The sequence below is a fragment of the Castor canadensis genome, chromosome 7 (genome assembly GCF_047511655.1).
Source record: "Castor canadensis chromosome 7, mCasCan1.hap1v2, whole genome shotgun sequence".
NCBI lineage: Eukaryota > Metazoa > Chordata > Mammalia > Rodentia > Castoridae > Castor > Castor canadensis.
Window position 1 is genome coordinate 149,294,855 of NC_133392.1, and position 16,395 is coordinate 149,311,249.

A 16,395-nucleotide genomic window follows, 5' to 3' on the forward strand; every position below is an offset into this window, starting at 1 on the left:
ATGTTGCTTCTGATTATAATAGTGAAAAAGAATATGAAATTGTATGATTTTATATGTATATAAAAATAACAAGGGGGAGAGACTGGAATAAAAGCCTTCTTCTCAATTACTACTCGAATTACTCTCACTATCTTCTAGCATTTTGAGAAGTTAATTCTAACCTGGTTCTGTTTTCTGTGCTAAAGGTGGTCTGATGAGATGAACCCACCACAAGTCATTCGGACCTTGTTACCCCTTCTTTTGGAGTCAAGCACTGAGAGTGTTGCTGAGATCAGTAGCAACTCCCTAGAACGCATCTTGGGCCCTGCAGAGTCTGATGAGTTCCTGGCTCGTGTTTATGAAAAGCTGATTACTGGTTGTTACAACATTTTGGCCAATCATGCAGATCCCAATAGGTGAGTCTGATGGAGAAGAACAGTGAGATTTCTGTGACCTGCTGCTGTTGTCAGTGATTTGTATTATTATAGCTGCCTTTGTTATTAACAGATAACATATTACTATGCTTTTCAACAGGAAACTCTGCTTGTGTGCATTTTGCACTTATGTCAAAATGGTTGAAGAATTATTTGGAATCTTTGTGTTGATTCTTAGGAATAAATGTTTAGAAAATGGAAGGCTTAAATGTTCAAATTTGGAGACCTAAATAATTAAATAAATGATACTGGCTGTGATAAGGGGTACATAGGAACTCCATTAAATTTGGTTTGTAATATTTTTGTGATTATACTTCCAAAATGGTTAGGCTGTGGAATTAAGAGGTCCCAGCACCTTTTAACTGGATAGTTTAGGCCATGTTGATGCAGATGAGCCATAAAGAAAAGTAATACTGCATTTTGACCCTATCGAGGACAGTTCAAATAAAGGGTCAAGGATTGTGATTTCCTGCCTCTTTGTTGTTTTAGGGTCCGTCCAGGTTTTCTTCAAGGATTCCTTTTTTCCTTCTCTCAATCTCTTTCTCTCTCAGACTGGGTCTTACTATGTAGCCCTAGGCTGGCCTGGAACTTGCAGTCCTCCTGCTTTAGCCTCCTGAGTGCTGAGATTACGAGTGCATGCTGCCATATTTGGCTCTTTACACATACACACACACACACACACAAATTTGAGACAATTTAGGTAGGAAGAAATGATTTATCCAAAGTGTGCTCTCCCCTTCTTCCCCAAAGGAAATCACTGGCCGAGTATGAATTAGGACTCTGAACTTCAGATGCCTTTCCTATTCAATTTCCTATGAAAGAGGATAGTAAAATTATAAAATAGAGGTACTGCTGCTATTTTGTTAAACATTATCAAACTCCTATTAGGCATTGTTAGACTTTTTTTTTTTTTTTTTTTCGTGGTACTGCGGGTTGAACTCAGGACTTCACCTTGCTAAGCAGGTGCTCTACCACTTGAGCAACACCCCTAGCCTAAGACTTTATGCTACACTTTGACAGATATTGCCTTCAGATCTAGTAATAAACAGGGTTTTTCAAAGTCAATATGAGGAGAACGTTGAAATGGATCTTATTATTGGTAGTTAATTTTTCTTTTGATTCCCAGTGGGCTAGATGAATCCATCTTGGAGGAATGTCTCCAATATTTAGAAAAGCAACTGGAAAGCAGCCAGGCCCGAAAAGCCATGGAGGAGTTTTTCTCTGATAGGTAAGTAGTACTTCACCTTCACCTTATTCAGTGTGAATGTTTTGTGAGTACCTACTAAAAGCAGGGACCTGTGTGTGTTGATTCAGAACACATTGTGTGGTTGATTTACAAGTGACCATTTTCCCTAGTGGAGATGAGAGTGTGAAGAAATAGAAATGGGTTCCTTTTATGTGAGACTTAATGTGATTCTTCCATTTCCCCCTCCCGCCTTGCAGTGGAGAACTTGTGCAGATCATGATGGCCACGGCCAATGAGAACCTCTCTGCTAAATTCTGTAACAGAGTCTTGAAATTCTTCACCAAACTCTTCCAGCTGAGTGAGTGACAGCTTTTAGTAATCTTCTTATGGGAACTTTGATGTCCAGCTAATACTGTGCCTATCTTCTACCCGAGTTTAACTGCAGCATGAAAATGCTAACAAGTGGAAAGAATCTCTCAAAGTTTGGAAGGAAGTTAAAAGCCTTTCCTTCTTTTCTGGTTCTTGGTTTGCCTCTTCATTATCCTGATCTGGCCCCTCTTCACTGACTGTAGCTTCTTGGTCTGTTCCTAGCTGAGAAGAGCCCTAACCCGAGCCTTCTGCATCTGTGTGGTTCACTGGCACAGCTGGCTTGTGTAGAGCCTGTGCGCCTGCAGGCCTGGCTCACCCGCATGACTACATCACCCCCAAAAGATTCCGATCAGTTGGATATAATTCAGGAGAACCGGCAGCTATTACAGTTACTGACTACATACATTGTTCGGGAAAACAGGTAGAACAACTGCTTATATGTCAAGTGTCCCTAACAACCCCAGTCTTAACATTTGCAGCATTTCCATGTCTCCCTTTTGTATGACTCCAGGATCTACTTTAGATTCTTGATTTTTCCCATGGGAAAACTTCTGCAATGACTTAGCCTGTCTCTTGCATCCTGTGTGAATGTTTTCTGGTCTAGTAGCCTAAGTCCAAAGCTGAGATTGGTGTGTATATATATATATATTCAGTATTTAATTTAAAACTAATTTTAATTGCTCTTATAAATTTTGAAATACAGAGTCAGATTCCTGTTGGTTATTCACCAGTTTGCTCTTTCTTTTCTACCAGCCAAGTTGGGGAAGGTGTGTGTGCTGTGCTTCTGGGCACCCTGACCCCTATGGCAACAGAGATGCTGGCCAATGGTGATGGGACCGGCTTCCCTGAACTCATGGTTGTGATGGCAACCTTGGCCAGTGCGGGTCAGGGTGCTGGTCACCTTCAGCTTCATAATGCTGCTGTGGACTGGCTGGGCAGATGGTAAGATGATGAAATTGAAGGAACCTATTTATAGATACCACATTGCACTTGGAGAAGGGAAGGGTAATTAATTATAGATTACTTTTTTTGTAGTTCAGAGCAAGTGTAAAAGAAACTTGAATCTCTACATTTTTATTGAGGGTTAAGGTGATAATCAGTTACTTTGTTTATTTTAGATTCCATTGTTTTTTTAGTAGAGTTTCCTGTTCATTATTCCCAAGAGAAGTCCTGGAAAAGATACCAAATGTCAATGATAGTTCTAAGACCAGAGCACCCCAATATTTGTAACTATGTATTAAATGTAGTTTTCTAAGAGTACTTCTGCTTCACAATGTCCACACTGATTCAAGGTTAATGAAGATGCTTTGTTTCTTTGGTGCCTGAGATGATTTTGTGTCTCCCTCCTCTTTTTGTTTTTTTTGGGACAGCAAGAAATACCTGTCACAGAAGAATGTGGTTGAGAAACTGAATGCCAATGTAATGCATGGAAAGGTAAGAAAAGTGAGGACTGGTCAGGTGGAAGTTTCTCCTTTCTGTGGCTTCTGTCCATGGCTAGCCTGCAGAGGACAAGGCTGATAATCTCCAAGTAATATGTAATTGCTAACTCTAATCTCAGGCTTGTTTCATGTGGCAATAAATTAATCTTTTGGTAAACAAACATGCTGCAGAATCCTTCTTAAAACATTGTGACTTCCTGCTTTTCTTAAGATGCTGATATGCTAGGGAAAACTCTCCCTGTCCATGGTTTGAAACTGTACACTCTTGAGTTAATGGTGCACCTCCAATCCAGAAGCTAGAATTGCTCAGTGTGCTTGCAGGGTCAGGGCTCTTTGCGGAGAAACGAGTTTCAAGACTGACAGAAGTCTTGTGTTCCCACGCTTTCCCTTACTTCTTGCCCATTAACCTGGAGCATGGTGACCAGGAGCAGAGAACTGGCTTTGTAGACTCAGCATGGCACTGATTCATCTTTCCCTCTCTTCCTGCTAACCATTGTCTCCCCTGCCTTTTTTGTTTTTAAGCCAGCTGGACCAATTAAGCTCTTATTTGTTCATTTATTTTTGAGACAGGGTCTTACAATCTTTTGCCTCAGTCTCTTCATAATTATAGGTGTGAGCCATAATGCCTGACTTTGACTGTTGTACTTGTGGCACTGAAATGCCAAAATGCAAAGGAAGAAGCTTAGAAATCTGAGTCTGATGACAGATTATTGGGTTTTTTTTAAGAAACATGAACTACCTGCAGTAGTTTGTAGGACAGTTTTTTTCTTGATCTCTGGTGAAGCTACTTTTTCCTTCCATGTTAGTTTAAAACATGATAATTAATGAATTTTGCTGCTGGCTTGGAAAAATAAAAGTTAATGGTAGGGAAAAAGGTGAATGAGAGCCTTTTCATATTTAAAATCTGGCCTTATCTTGAAGGACTTTAGTTTCATTTAAACTCCATTCTCTCAATTTCAGTTCTGCTTTATCTTGTAATACTTCGTAAGACCAGCTACTTATAGTGGTAACAGCTAGGGAAATAGATAATTAAAACATGTTGCTTTTCTTTACAACTTTATACTGTTCTTCTGACCTTGAACTTTAATGGAAAGAACTTTAGAAAATATAGTCTACGTAATAAAACATGGAGAACTGAAATTCCTGTGGGATTGTGGTCTTCTCTTATAGCATGTGATAATCTTGGAGTGCACATGCCATATTATGTCTTACTTGGCTGATGTCACAAATGCCCTGAGTCAGAGTAATGGTCAAGGCCCAAGTCACCTCTCAGTGGACGGTGAAGAACGAGCCATTGAGGTGGACTCAGACTGGGTGGAGGAGTTGGCAGTAGAAGAGGAAGATTCACAGGCTGAGGATTCAGTAAGTACTAAGTAATCTCTAATCTCTTAAGATAATGACTAACTAGCATGCTAACAAGTCTTTGACATTGTCTTCCAGCTCCTTCTGAGCTTTAAAACTGCAATCCTGTCACTTTTTTCGAGCTCACATACCTAATGTGAGACTGTTAACCTTCTGTTTTTCTAGGCCTACAGAGCAAGCCATGGGGATCTCTTGGGAAGAGGACTTTTCAATAAACATGTGCCTTTCTTCTATTTAGAGTTAGTCTTCTTGCATTTTTAGGCTTTGCATCCAAAAATAGAACTTTAGGGATGAATTATTCATAGTTCTTGAGACCCCCATCTACAAAATAAAGACCCCATCTCCAGAGCAAAATGGACTGAAGGTGTGACTCGAACAGTAGTACGCTTGCTTTGCAAGTGCAACCCCGAGTTCAATCCCCAATCTGTACCAAAAAAAAAAGTTCTTTTAAAATTTTTCCTAATCATAAAAACCTAAGATTGCACCTGAAATTACAGCAAATTTTTACTCAGCCAGCTACTTCCCTGTGGACAGGTTTCTGTTGGTCATTGATGAGTCTCCATATGTGTTGTTTTTGTGGGTACCTATGTGGAGGGATATATTTCTGATTAAAAAAGACTTATTATCTTTGAAGGATGAAGATTCTCTTTGCAATAAACTCTGCACTTTTACCATCACACAGAAAGAGTTCATGAATCAGCATTGGTAAGTCTTCCTTTTAGGTGAAGTTTTGCTGGGCCTTGATTGTTGGAAATTCTCAACTTTTTTTTTGTTCTTGTTTTTCATAGGTACCACTGTCACACCTGTAAGATGGTGGATGGTGTGGGAGTGTGCACAGTATGTGCTAAGGTGTGCCACAAGGATCATGAGATTTCTTATGCCAAGTATGGATCCTTCTTCTGTGACTGTGGAGCCAAGGAAGATGGCAGCTGTTTGGTGAGAGATTTAGAATCTTTACCGAGCTATAAAGAATACTAAAGCCAAACTGGAAAGTTCCCACATCACTTCCATGATACATGGGTCTAGGAATACAATTTTCTTCTGTTACTGATGATCTGTACAATTGTGGCCTATGCACTTCACTTACAGTATTAATACCAGCAGCCTCCTTAGAGATCTAGAAGTCAGTTTTTCCTAAAGAGCTCCCCAAAATTTCAGATGTTATAATGAACACCTGATATTATGAATGTGCAGTGAAGTTAGCTAGTAGTTAAATGTCATGAATTAGGCTTTTTGGATAACGTGTATACTTAGCCAGTTTCTGCTTTGGTTCCAAGATCTTAGGCAGTATTTATTTTTTCTTTCTTTGCCTTCCACCGGTCCATAGTTTTTCTTGAGAGAGGCTCTTCCACTGTAGCTTAGGCTGGCCTTGCACTCTTGATCCTCTAGCCTTAGCCTCCTGAGTACTGAGATTATAGGTGTGAGTTACCACATCCAACTTTTAGGCAGTATTTCATCTGTGCTAGGTAAAGAACTTAGGGACTGTATGACATTTTCTGTCCCTAGGCACTGGTGAAGCGAACTCCTAGCAGTGGCATGAGCTCCACCATGAAGGAGTCTGCATTTCAGAGTGAACCTAGAGTTTCAGAGAATCTGGTGCGCCATGCCAGCACCTCACCAGCTGACAAGGCCAAGGTTACCATTTGTGATGGAAAGGTCACTGATGAAGAGAAACCCAAGAAGAGCAGCCTGTGTCGCACAGTAGAGGGCTGCCGGGAGGAGCTACAGAACCAGGTGGGGCTTACTGGTGGTCCCTAGTATAGTAGACAGTTCAGGGCCTGGCAAGTTTGAGTGAGAGTCAGAAATGCATAAGGCTCCCCTTGCAACTGTTTTTTTTTTTTTTTTTTTTTTTCCCTTTCTCTTAAGTTTGCCTGTTCTTACCAGAATCCACATAGTATGTATTGTCATTGTCTAGGGAATTATGTGTTTTTGAGGAATATGAGAGTATTAATGGGGCAAGTGGAAGGGTATTCTTAATTATAGAATACTGTAGTGGACTCTTTCTTGGCCATCATTTGTCCAGAATGCAGAAAAGGATTTGAATGGTTATTTTCTAATTTTCTCACCCTTTATTGAATAAGAGAGAAGTTAGGTAATTATATATGCTAGGTGCTTTGGATGATTAAGGTTTCTCTGTGGGACCCCTGGTTTAGAAAAATCGCTGTAGGGTTAGTAGCATAGTTGCATATGGACTGAAGTCAAATTCAGGATTCTGGAGAGAATAATGTGATGGTGAGAATATCCACCTAGAGGTAAGAAAACTGGATTCTGAAGATAGTTAATGACAAGATTATGAGTGTGACTCATTATTTCTCTTTCTCTCTCTCTTTTTTTTTTTTCCGCTTGTATTTTAATTTTTCTCAGGCCAATTTCTCCTTCGCTCCTCTCGTGTTAGACATGCTCAATTTCCTCATGGATGCCATTCAGACCAACTTTCAACAGGCTTCAGCTGTGGGGAGTAGCAGCCGGGCACAGCAGGCCCTCAGTGAGTTGCATACAGTCGACAAGGTGGTTGAGATGACAGACCAGCTGATGGTGAGTGTGTCAGGATCACGAAGTTTGATGGGTATAAAAACCAGCAACTTGATTGGAATGCCAGTGTGTACTAGATTCTCTGAGGAATATACTTAGAAGTCAGTCCCAGGCCATTCAGAACTTAGAATCTAAGCTATGCTATCCCCTGACCATAATGTGGACAATTAATGATCAATGTATAAGATGTATCTGTACAAGAAGAGAATTCAGGATCATTTAGACCAGCCTAGGGAATAAGTCCTCCTTTTAGTTCTTACGACTGTGTGAACTCCTAACATGTGGAAATCTCCATTTTAGGACAATTACAATAGAAATTTCTTCTTTATATAAAATAGGAAATGTTTTTACAGTATCTTCTTTCATAAGGTTTATCTAGCCTGCAAAATAGTGTTTGTTCTCTGTTGCTTATCGTCCCTTTGTAAAGACAACTCTCCTTTAGTTTTTCATATGACATGGAATAGAAGTACAAGTCATTACCCATTTAAAATCAGTTGCTCAGCACTGTAGATAGGACTTCTGGGGAGGCCTCTCCTGTCCTCTGAGTTGTAGCGATAAGTAGTGAACACTAAAGTGAAGGCAGTTGTAAAAGGGAAGTGAACAGATTATTATGCATGAGGCACTTGATACAATCTCACATGGTGACAGTGGGTAAATGAGTAACATTTACTTGGAATACACACATGCACATGCATTCATATACTTTACTAAAAGCAGAATATTTAGAGAAGTGGTCTTACAGTTCTTAGATATTGACGATAAAGCCAAATACTGAAGGTAGGGTTGGTTACCCCTAGAGTTTCTGGATTTTTTTAATTGGTGATACTGCAGTTTGAACTTAGGGCCTCATGCTTGCTAGGCTCATGCGCTACCACTTGAGCTACTCCACCAGCCTCATAGAGTTTCTGACTTTAAATTATGAAAAATGCACTATGCTGTTATTACTAGACTAAAAATAGCTAACAAATTTATCCAGCCATGCATGGATTAGAGGTTAAAATCCATTGCATTTGAATGACTAAATTGTGCAGCGTTTTAGTCCTATGAATATTGTATGATTTTACTCAGTCTTATTTGCCTTGTTACTACATACTTTCTCTGCCTCCCTCTTTGCCAGGTTCCCACCTTAGGTTCTCAGGAAGGCGCCTTTGAGAATGTTCGGATGAATTACAGTGGAGACCAGGGCCAGACTATAAGGCAGCTGATTAGTGCCCATGTGCTCCGGCGGGTGGCTATGTGTGTGCTTTCCTCCCCCCATGGGCGACGCCAGCATTTGGCTGTCAGCCATGAGAAGGGCAAGGTAGGTCCTCCAGTTCCTTTCTAGTCATTTTAGGAAAAGTTTGTCTTAAATGCTAAGCAGAACAGAGAGATGACCATGTTGAGATCTGCCCCCATGGGAAAACATCCATTGGATTCTAAGGGTGTTTTAGAGTCCAATCTCATTGAGCTTTTCTACTTGACCCCTGAATTATTTAGCTCTAAAGCTGATATGACTAGGACAAAGACTGTATCTAATTAGTAAACTTCCACTCAAAACATCCTTAAACCCCCTAGGAAAAGGTAGTGACCAGCAGTTACTCAGGACAGCTTGGCTCATTGTCTTGCTCAGTTTGGTCACTTTGGAGGGCACAAACCAGGAAGCAAAAGCTTTCATGGGAAGACCCAGTGTTCCTTACTTAGTTCTTCCCTGCCGTCCTATACTGTAAGGACACAGGGACATTTATATTTTATAGAATGAGTATAAGTTGGAAGAGAGCTGGGTATGTTAATTCATGCTTCTCCATATTCTGGCCTCTCCTGTTACTACTATTATCATTTTAACCTTAAGTGTAAGTATGGATAGTCATTAAAATAGCTATAAAATAATTTCAAAAAGTGTTTCATAGAAACTGGAAAAGGATAGTGGCACATAGGAATTAACTTTGTGAAATGATTTTACAAAGAAAAGTTGATTTCATTACTTGTTTCTTCTGCTCATACTGGATAGAGGGAACTAAAGACCTTTCATGTCTTTTTGTTTGAAGAAATAGTGGCTAATATTCACATACTTATTTCCTAAGAGACTTACCCACAAGAAAAGCCTATGACCTAATGTGCCTATCGAAAGAGTTTTTGTTACTTTATTCTGTAAGAGGACAAGGATTAAGAATAAACTGGTGATGGTTCTTTTGCAGATCACTGTTCTGCAACTGTCTGCCCTCCTAAAGCAAGCAGATTCCAGCAAAAGGAAGTTAACTCTGACTCGCTTGGCTTCTGCCCCAGTTCCCTTTACTGTGTTGAGCCTCACTGGAAATCCCTGCAAGGAGGACTACTTGGCGGTTTGTGGGCTAAAGGTAAAAATCATCATCCAGGAGTGATTACCTAAAGCTATGGATTCTGGTCACCTTCTCTTCCCTGTTCTCAGCACCATCTTTTCTTATTCACTGTTGAGATGCAATCTTCAAAGCTATTAGAATGCAAAAGAAATCTTTCTTTGAATTCCTTCCAGGTCTTCCAGATTGCTCCTTTATTGAAAACAGTTTTGTGTGTTCTGGAAACCTGAATTGTCACTAGACAGTCTAAATATTATGTGAAGGCAGAGAATATTAGGAAAGAAAAAGAAACATGCAAACTCTAAAATGAATTATCTTACCGTCCAAATCACCTTGTAACCATTTTGTTCTTTAACCCATGTCCAGGACTGCCATGTGCTCACCTTTGGTAGCTCAGGCTCTGTTTCGGATCACTTGGTGTTGCACCCCCAGTTGGCAACAGGGAATTTCATTATTAAAGCTGTGTGGTTACCTGGTTCACAGACTGAGTTAGCAATTGTCACTGCAGACTTTGTCAAGGTACAGTTATAGCTTTATAATGATATTGTTTTGCTTTTAAATAATGATCGCCATTATGTGCTAGCTTCTTCCAGAAATTGAAAAACAAACATATTTGTTGCTATTGTTGTGTTACTGAGTAGGTATTTTCTCTCTGTAGGCAATATGGAATTGATTTTATTTCTGTTCTTGCTGTACCAAGTACACATCTATTACTGTACTTGTTATAGAATTTGTTTATGTGTATTTCTCCCCTATTCATTTATCTTTATATGTGCCACAGTGCCTAACACTTAGTAGGTGCTGTTAAATGAGGAATGAATGCTCATTATTCACTAGTTGCAGCTCTTAAAATTCACCAGGATATTTTGGAGATGGGACTGAAATAGATCACCCTTATTTACTCTTTCTTCCACCCTGTAGATCTATGACCTGTCAGTTGATGCCTTGAGTCCAACCTTCTATTTTCTTCTGCCGAGTTCAAAGATCAGAGATGTTACCTTCCTCTTCAATGAGGAGGGAAAGAACATCATTGTTATAATGTCTTCATCTGGATACATCTATACTCAGCTCATGGAGGAGGCCAGCAGTGCCCAGCAGGGACCATTCTATGTCACAAATGTATTGGAAATCAATCATGAAGACCTGAAGGTGAGCGCACCTGTTCCATAATTTAATTAACTATGTTTCATATTTAATTAGTTTAGTAATTCCTGTTACTCTTTTTCTTTCATTTTTGGTGCTTCTAAATTTTTACTTAACAGTAAAAACTTTTGTCCTTCATGGCTGATCTGATTCAACTTGAAGTTCCTTTATTCTAAGAATATTTATGAGATTTACTCACAGGGGCCTCATGCATAGAGTATAAAGGGTACGCCATCATGATTTAAAGCTCAGCCATACTCTGGAAGGTATAGCCACGATAGTAAGTTAATGTACATGCATGTCTTTTTCTCCAACAGGATAGTAACAGTCAGGTGGCCGGTGGTGGTGTGTCTGTATACTACTCTCACGTGTTGCAGATGCTGTTCTTTAGCTATTGTCAGGGCAAATCATTTGCAGCCACCATCAGCAGAATGACTCTGGAAGTGTTGCAGCTTTTCCCCATCAACATCAAAAGGTGGGAATGAGTTTTGAAGGTCTGCCTTCCAAATACCCTTGTTCAACAGGGGCTTTCCATTTCTCTTTGCATGCCTGTCCTTGTGTTAAGTCTGGTGAAGCTTGTTTTTATCCAGCAGTCCTTCCTTGCTAGGTATAGGCCAGGGATGGCAGATTGGGTTGTTTGTCTTCTGCTATGAAGACCCTAATCTCTAAGAGATATTTGGGGATGTGACTTGGAAGGAAAACCTTGCAAGGCAGCAAGTATGATTTTAATAATTATCATACTTCGAGAAGGGAGCAAAAATGTCTTGTAGGCACTATAATTCTGTTAATCTTTCCCTCCTTGGAAAAGTTACTTTGCCATCAAATAGAATATGGCATTTAGTACTGTGGGCATGGCTGAAACTGGGTGGGGGAGGTAGAAACTTTCATCAAGTTTCCAGATAGCCGAGTGGTATCTGAGGTAGTGAGTTTTATTTAAGGAACAGGAAGAAGACCTTAGGGTCTCTTCTAGTCTTTCTTATCTGCCACTGAAGAGCCATTATGGTACTCTCCCTCAGATCTCTTGGGAATCACCTGGTTTGGAATGAAATTAAATGGACACCAATTCATACATAGCTTGATGTGCTTAGAGATCTTTATAGAATACTTACCATCAGCCTCAGGCAACTCCATTGCCCTATGCAGTTGACAGCCTTGAGGTACATAGGGTCACCTCAGACCATTGCAGCCTAGCAGTGTAGAATTTAGGTGAAGACTCCTGGGGGCACATGTTGGAATGTGTGATCTGTACATGATTCAGGGTAAAACTGAGTCCTGGATAATCTGAATCCTTGGCTAAGGATATTGTTCTGGAGTCACATAGCTAAGGGATGGCATATTAAGTCAAGAAAGAATTATCAAATGGTGAGTGACACCCTAACTGTGGTCAGTTTTGTTCTCTGCAGTTCTAATGGTGGCAGTAAGACTTCTCCTGCCCTTTGCCAGTGGTCTGAGGTGATGAACCACCCTGGCTTGGTGTGTTGCGTGCAGCAGACGACAGGTGTGCCCCTGGTAGTTATGGTGAAACCAGACACTTTTCTCATCCAGGAGATTAAGACTCTTCCTGCTAAAGCAAAGGTTAGTGGCAGATACTCCCATCACTTTGCTGGAACCTGGTATGTTTTTTTAATTTATGAAATTATTTCATCTCTTTCAATGGAGGCCTTTAAAAGATTTTTCAAGCCAGGTATGGTGGTACACACTTGTAATCATAGCACTGTGAAGGTGGAGGTTTGAGGACCATGAGCTGCAGGCCAGCCTGAGTAACACAGCAAGACCTTGTATTAAAAAACCAAGAAACCAAAACAAATCAAGTTTTCAATGTATTTTCTTCTAAATGCCTTTTTTTTTGCCACTCTTCTGCACCCCTGTCTGCCTAGAAGCTACTTGGTTGACTACCTCTTTCTCTGGGAAATAACCTCTTCTGTCCCTTCCCTTTAGATCCAAGACATGGTTGCTATTAGGCACACAGCCTGCAATGAGCAGCAGCGGACGACCATGATATTGCTGTGTGAGGATGGCAGCCTGCGCATTTATATGGCCAATGTGGAGAATACTTCCTTCTGGCTCCAGCCATCCCTGCAGCCTAGCAGTGTTATCAGTATCATGAAGCCTGTTCGAAAGCGCAAAACAGCCACAATCAGTAAGGCCCCTTCTAGAGACTTGTGGGGAATGAGCATAGCACTCTCCTAGACCGTGGCAAGCATAGGCTACTATAAATACCTGTAAAGAGGCAGTGGCTACCCTACTTGCACACTCAGTAAAGACAGAGATAAACTCTACCACTGAGTCATTTTGTGGTATAATTTAAAAACTCATCTCTCCACCTGGATACGAGTGGCTAATGCCTATAATCCTAGCTACTTGGGAGACTAAGATTGGGAAGATTGCTGTTCAAGGCCAGCTCAGGCAAATAGTTCTCAAGACTCCCATCTCCAAAATAACCAGAGCAAAGTTGACTGGAGATGTGGCTCAAGCAGTATAGTGCCTGCCTTGCAAGTGCAAAGCCCTGAATACAAACCCAGTCCCATCAAAGAGAGAGAGAGAGAGAGAGAGAGAGAGAGAGAGACAGACCAGTGCTACTTAGTTTCCTGAAAGCAAAGGTCTTCATGGCAAGCACCCATTGACTGTCTGCTGCAGGTCATTAGTGTTTCAGTGCCACATAAAGACTTATGTCTTTTGACTTGTTTGAGGCATTTTCTTTCTGGATTTAGGGAAAGCAGCTTGCCTACAGGATGGAGCCGATTGACAAGTAGATCCCTTTGATTGGTTAATTTTCCCCTAAGTAGCAGAGACTCATCACAGATCTCTGAGCTGGTGGTCTTGGTTCTGGCTGATGAGAGGACTCAGGAGAAGACAAAGCTTGAATTTAGGAGTGAGTGAATCTGGCTTATCAGAGACCATTGCACTGGTCATCACATTACATTAAATTTGCTCTCGCATCAATTTGAGATAATGGTGTAGCTCATTTTCCTTTAGAGAAGTATTTTTTGTTCACTGTAAATAAAACAGAGCCCATTCTTATGAACTCCCAAAATGAATACCAGACTTTATATAGCTTGGTCATGTGGTTAGAGATAATAACCACTAGAGATCTGATCACATGTAAGTATCATGCTGAAACAAACACTGGACACCAGCCAGAGTTTGACTAGAAAGAGTAGAATGTATGAGTATGGGCTGTCTGGGCAGAGTCTTTAGCTATAGAGTAGAAGCACAGGTGTCAGAGTCTATACGTACTGATGCTCTCTAACAGTCTGGTATTCTTCTCCATAGCAACCCGTACATCTAGCCAGGTGACTTTCCCCATTGACTTCTTTGAACACAACCAGCAGTTGACAGATGTGGAGTTTGGTGGTAATGACCTACTACAAGTGTACAATGCACAACAGATAAAGCACCGGCTGAACTCCACTGGCATGTATGTGGCCAACACCAAGGTGAGGACTGCTTTGGCCTCAGTTCAGTCCCTGGGTGGAAAGACATCTAAATAATGTGATCCAAGCTCATAGGAAGTACGTACTCACAGTTGCTAGTACTCCATTTTGGTTAAGTGTCCCTTGAATAAATGAATGTTCTCTCTCACCTGCTGAAGGACTTCATCCCACCAGGTTTCCAACATTATCAGCAGGGTTACTGTGCAGAGGGCAACAGGAGGTGGTTAATGCTGTAGAGAAGGAATCCTGACATGGCAGAGAATCCATTCCCTTCCTCTGTTTTCCCCTCCTTGGGAGCAAGAAAGTCATTACAAGAGTTAAAAAAGGAAGGGTCTTATCTAGGTGTACAGTTGAGACGATATCACAGGAAGGATTCATACTTTGAACTCAAGAACTTAGTTTTCTGATGTGTGCCTTTTCTCCCTACAGCCTGGTGGCTTTACCATTGAGATTAGTAACAACAACAGTACTATGGTGATGACAGGCATGCGGATCCAGATTGGGACACAGGCAATTGAACGGGCCCCATCATACATTGAGATCTTTGGTAGAACTATGCAACTTAATCTGAGTCGTTCTCGCTGGTTTGACTTCCCCTTTACCAGAGAAGAAGCCCTGCAAGCCGATAAGAAGCTGAACCTCTTCAGTGAGTCACTAACCTCTGATGCAAACTCAGTCCTTATCAGACCATGGAATTGTTTGCTGCCAGCCTATGATTCTCCTGTGTTCCGAACCCTCTCTCTCCCTCCACCACTGAGTTCTCCTGTGGTCTCTGCCATTGGAAAACTGAGCTTCATTTAAGATGCAAAATAGGCAAGGTGTCAGGAAAGGAGTCTTCTTAAGAATAGGGGTTAAGATTCCATAAACTCGGTTAGTATTCACTTAGTGTTGGAGGATCGACCTCACCAGTTGGGCTGCTTTCATGTTCAGACGGTGAAAAGGCAACACTGGCTTGTGAAATCATGAGGCTTTCAAGCACAGATGAAGGACTCAGGTTACACATCTCTGAGATGTGTTTAATAAGTCCTTTTTGTGCCATTGGAAATTTTAAATCCTCAGAGTCCAAATCCCTGAGTCTTTTCTTATCTTCTCTATCATTTATTAGTCACCTCTCTAAAGTTCTTTTTTCTAGAAATAGTTGCTGTTAGTTGTGAGTGTTGATGACCTGTACTTTGAATAGAAGTGCTTAGACACCCTTGGGGGTGAGGGGTGGGAGATACAGTATCCTGACAGTACAAGAGGATCCTTACAGGGGACTTTTCTGAATAGGAGACGTCACAGACTTTTGGTCCATCAAGCTGTTTCTGTGCATCCTACATCAAAAGTGCTGCTAGTGTCTCATCAGATAAAGTTTCTCTGTGTCTATAAAATTGATGTCATTTGTACCTTTTCTCAGATTGGTCTGGTCTTTGCTTTGAAGGGTGATGTGCATCCTTTAGTTTTAGAATGTGCTTCCTAAAGACTTTTCTTGCTTATTGCAGTTGGTGCCTCGGTGGATCCGGCAGGTGTCACCATGATAGATGCTGTAAAAATTTATGGCAAGACTAAGGAGCAGTTTGGCTGGCCTGATGAGCCCCCAGAAGAATTCCCTTCAGCCTCTGTCAGTAACATCTGCCCTTCAAACCTGAACCAGAGCAATGGCACTGGAGACAGTGACTCAGCTACTCCTACTACCACCAGTGGCACCGTGCTGGAGAGGTACCAGTGCTAGTGGGGTTTGGCTTTAGTTTTTACCCTTTTTACTCACTGCAGAACCTTCCTGGGTCTTGAGAGAGTCAGCCACTCCAACTGTCGTATGTCTAGCATGTGATCATCCCATTTTCACAGTGTCCTATGTTCATTCAGTGTCTCCTTAGTGTGTGCAGACGAAGCCTGAAACATAGGCTCAGAATCATCTGATGCCAGAATCTCTGTCCAGGCAGAGGTCTATCCCTTCTTTACTGCTCAGTACCCTTTGGAGTAGCCAGAGGCTGCAGACTAGAAGGTGCTTAAACAATAGTATTTTAGATTAGGATTCAGCCTTGCTGAAGTGATGGAGAAACTTTCTTCCCTGCTGATTGCATCATCTTTTCATCTTTCTCTGTAGTAGCTACTTACTTTGTAGTAATGACCTGGCAGGTAAAAGAGGCTGCTGCTGCATCTTGTCGCAGGTTGCAGTTCCTTAAATCTTCCTACGGTGGCATTCTTAAGCACCATGCTTGGCTT

At 41.2% G+C, this 16,395-nt stretch overlaps 1 protein-coding gene across 10 annotated transcripts in view; it reads left to right on the forward strand.

Annotated features, from left to right (window-relative positions):
- Ubr4 (ubiquitin protein ligase E3 component n-recognin 4) overlaps window positions 1-16,395 on the forward strand; it is a 132,318-nt gene that overhangs the window by 45,314 nt on the left and 70,609 nt on the right. For all 10 annotated transcript variants that reach the window (XM_074081182.1, XM_074081185.1, XM_074081189.1 and 7 more), the window contains exons 29-49: window positions 186-395; window positions 1,540-1,641; window positions 1,857-1,957; window positions 2,191-2,389; window positions 2,722-2,910; window positions 3,339-3,402; window positions 4,578-4,769; window positions 5,404-5,474; window positions 5,558-5,705; window positions 6,276-6,503; window positions 7,134-7,304; window positions 8,419-8,601; window positions 9,476-9,634; window positions 9,980-10,132; window positions 10,535-10,762; window positions 11,074-11,231; window positions 12,160-12,331; window positions 12,695-12,896; window positions 14,030-14,193; window positions 14,620-14,836; window positions 15,672-15,888. In XM_074081182.1, coding sequence (XP_073937283.1) covers window positions 186-395; window positions 1,540-1,641; window positions 1,857-1,957; window positions 2,191-2,389; window positions 2,722-2,910; window positions 3,339-3,402; window positions 4,578-4,769; window positions 5,404-5,474; window positions 5,558-5,705; window positions 6,276-6,503; window positions 7,134-7,304; window positions 8,419-8,601; window positions 9,476-9,634; window positions 9,980-10,132; window positions 10,535-10,762; window positions 11,074-11,231; window positions 12,160-12,331; window positions 12,695-12,896; window positions 14,030-14,193; window positions 14,620-14,836; window positions 15,672-15,888 — 3,528 coding nt within the window. The remainder of the gene's footprint in view (window positions 1-185; window positions 396-1,539; window positions 1,642-1,856; window positions 1,958-2,190; window positions 2,390-2,721; window positions 2,911-3,338; window positions 3,403-4,577; window positions 4,770-5,403; window positions 5,475-5,557; window positions 5,706-6,275; window positions 6,504-7,133; window positions 7,305-8,418; window positions 8,602-9,475; window positions 9,635-9,979; window positions 10,133-10,534; window positions 10,763-11,073; window positions 11,232-12,159; window positions 12,332-12,694; window positions 12,897-14,029; window positions 14,194-14,619; window positions 14,837-15,671; window positions 15,889-16,395) is intronic.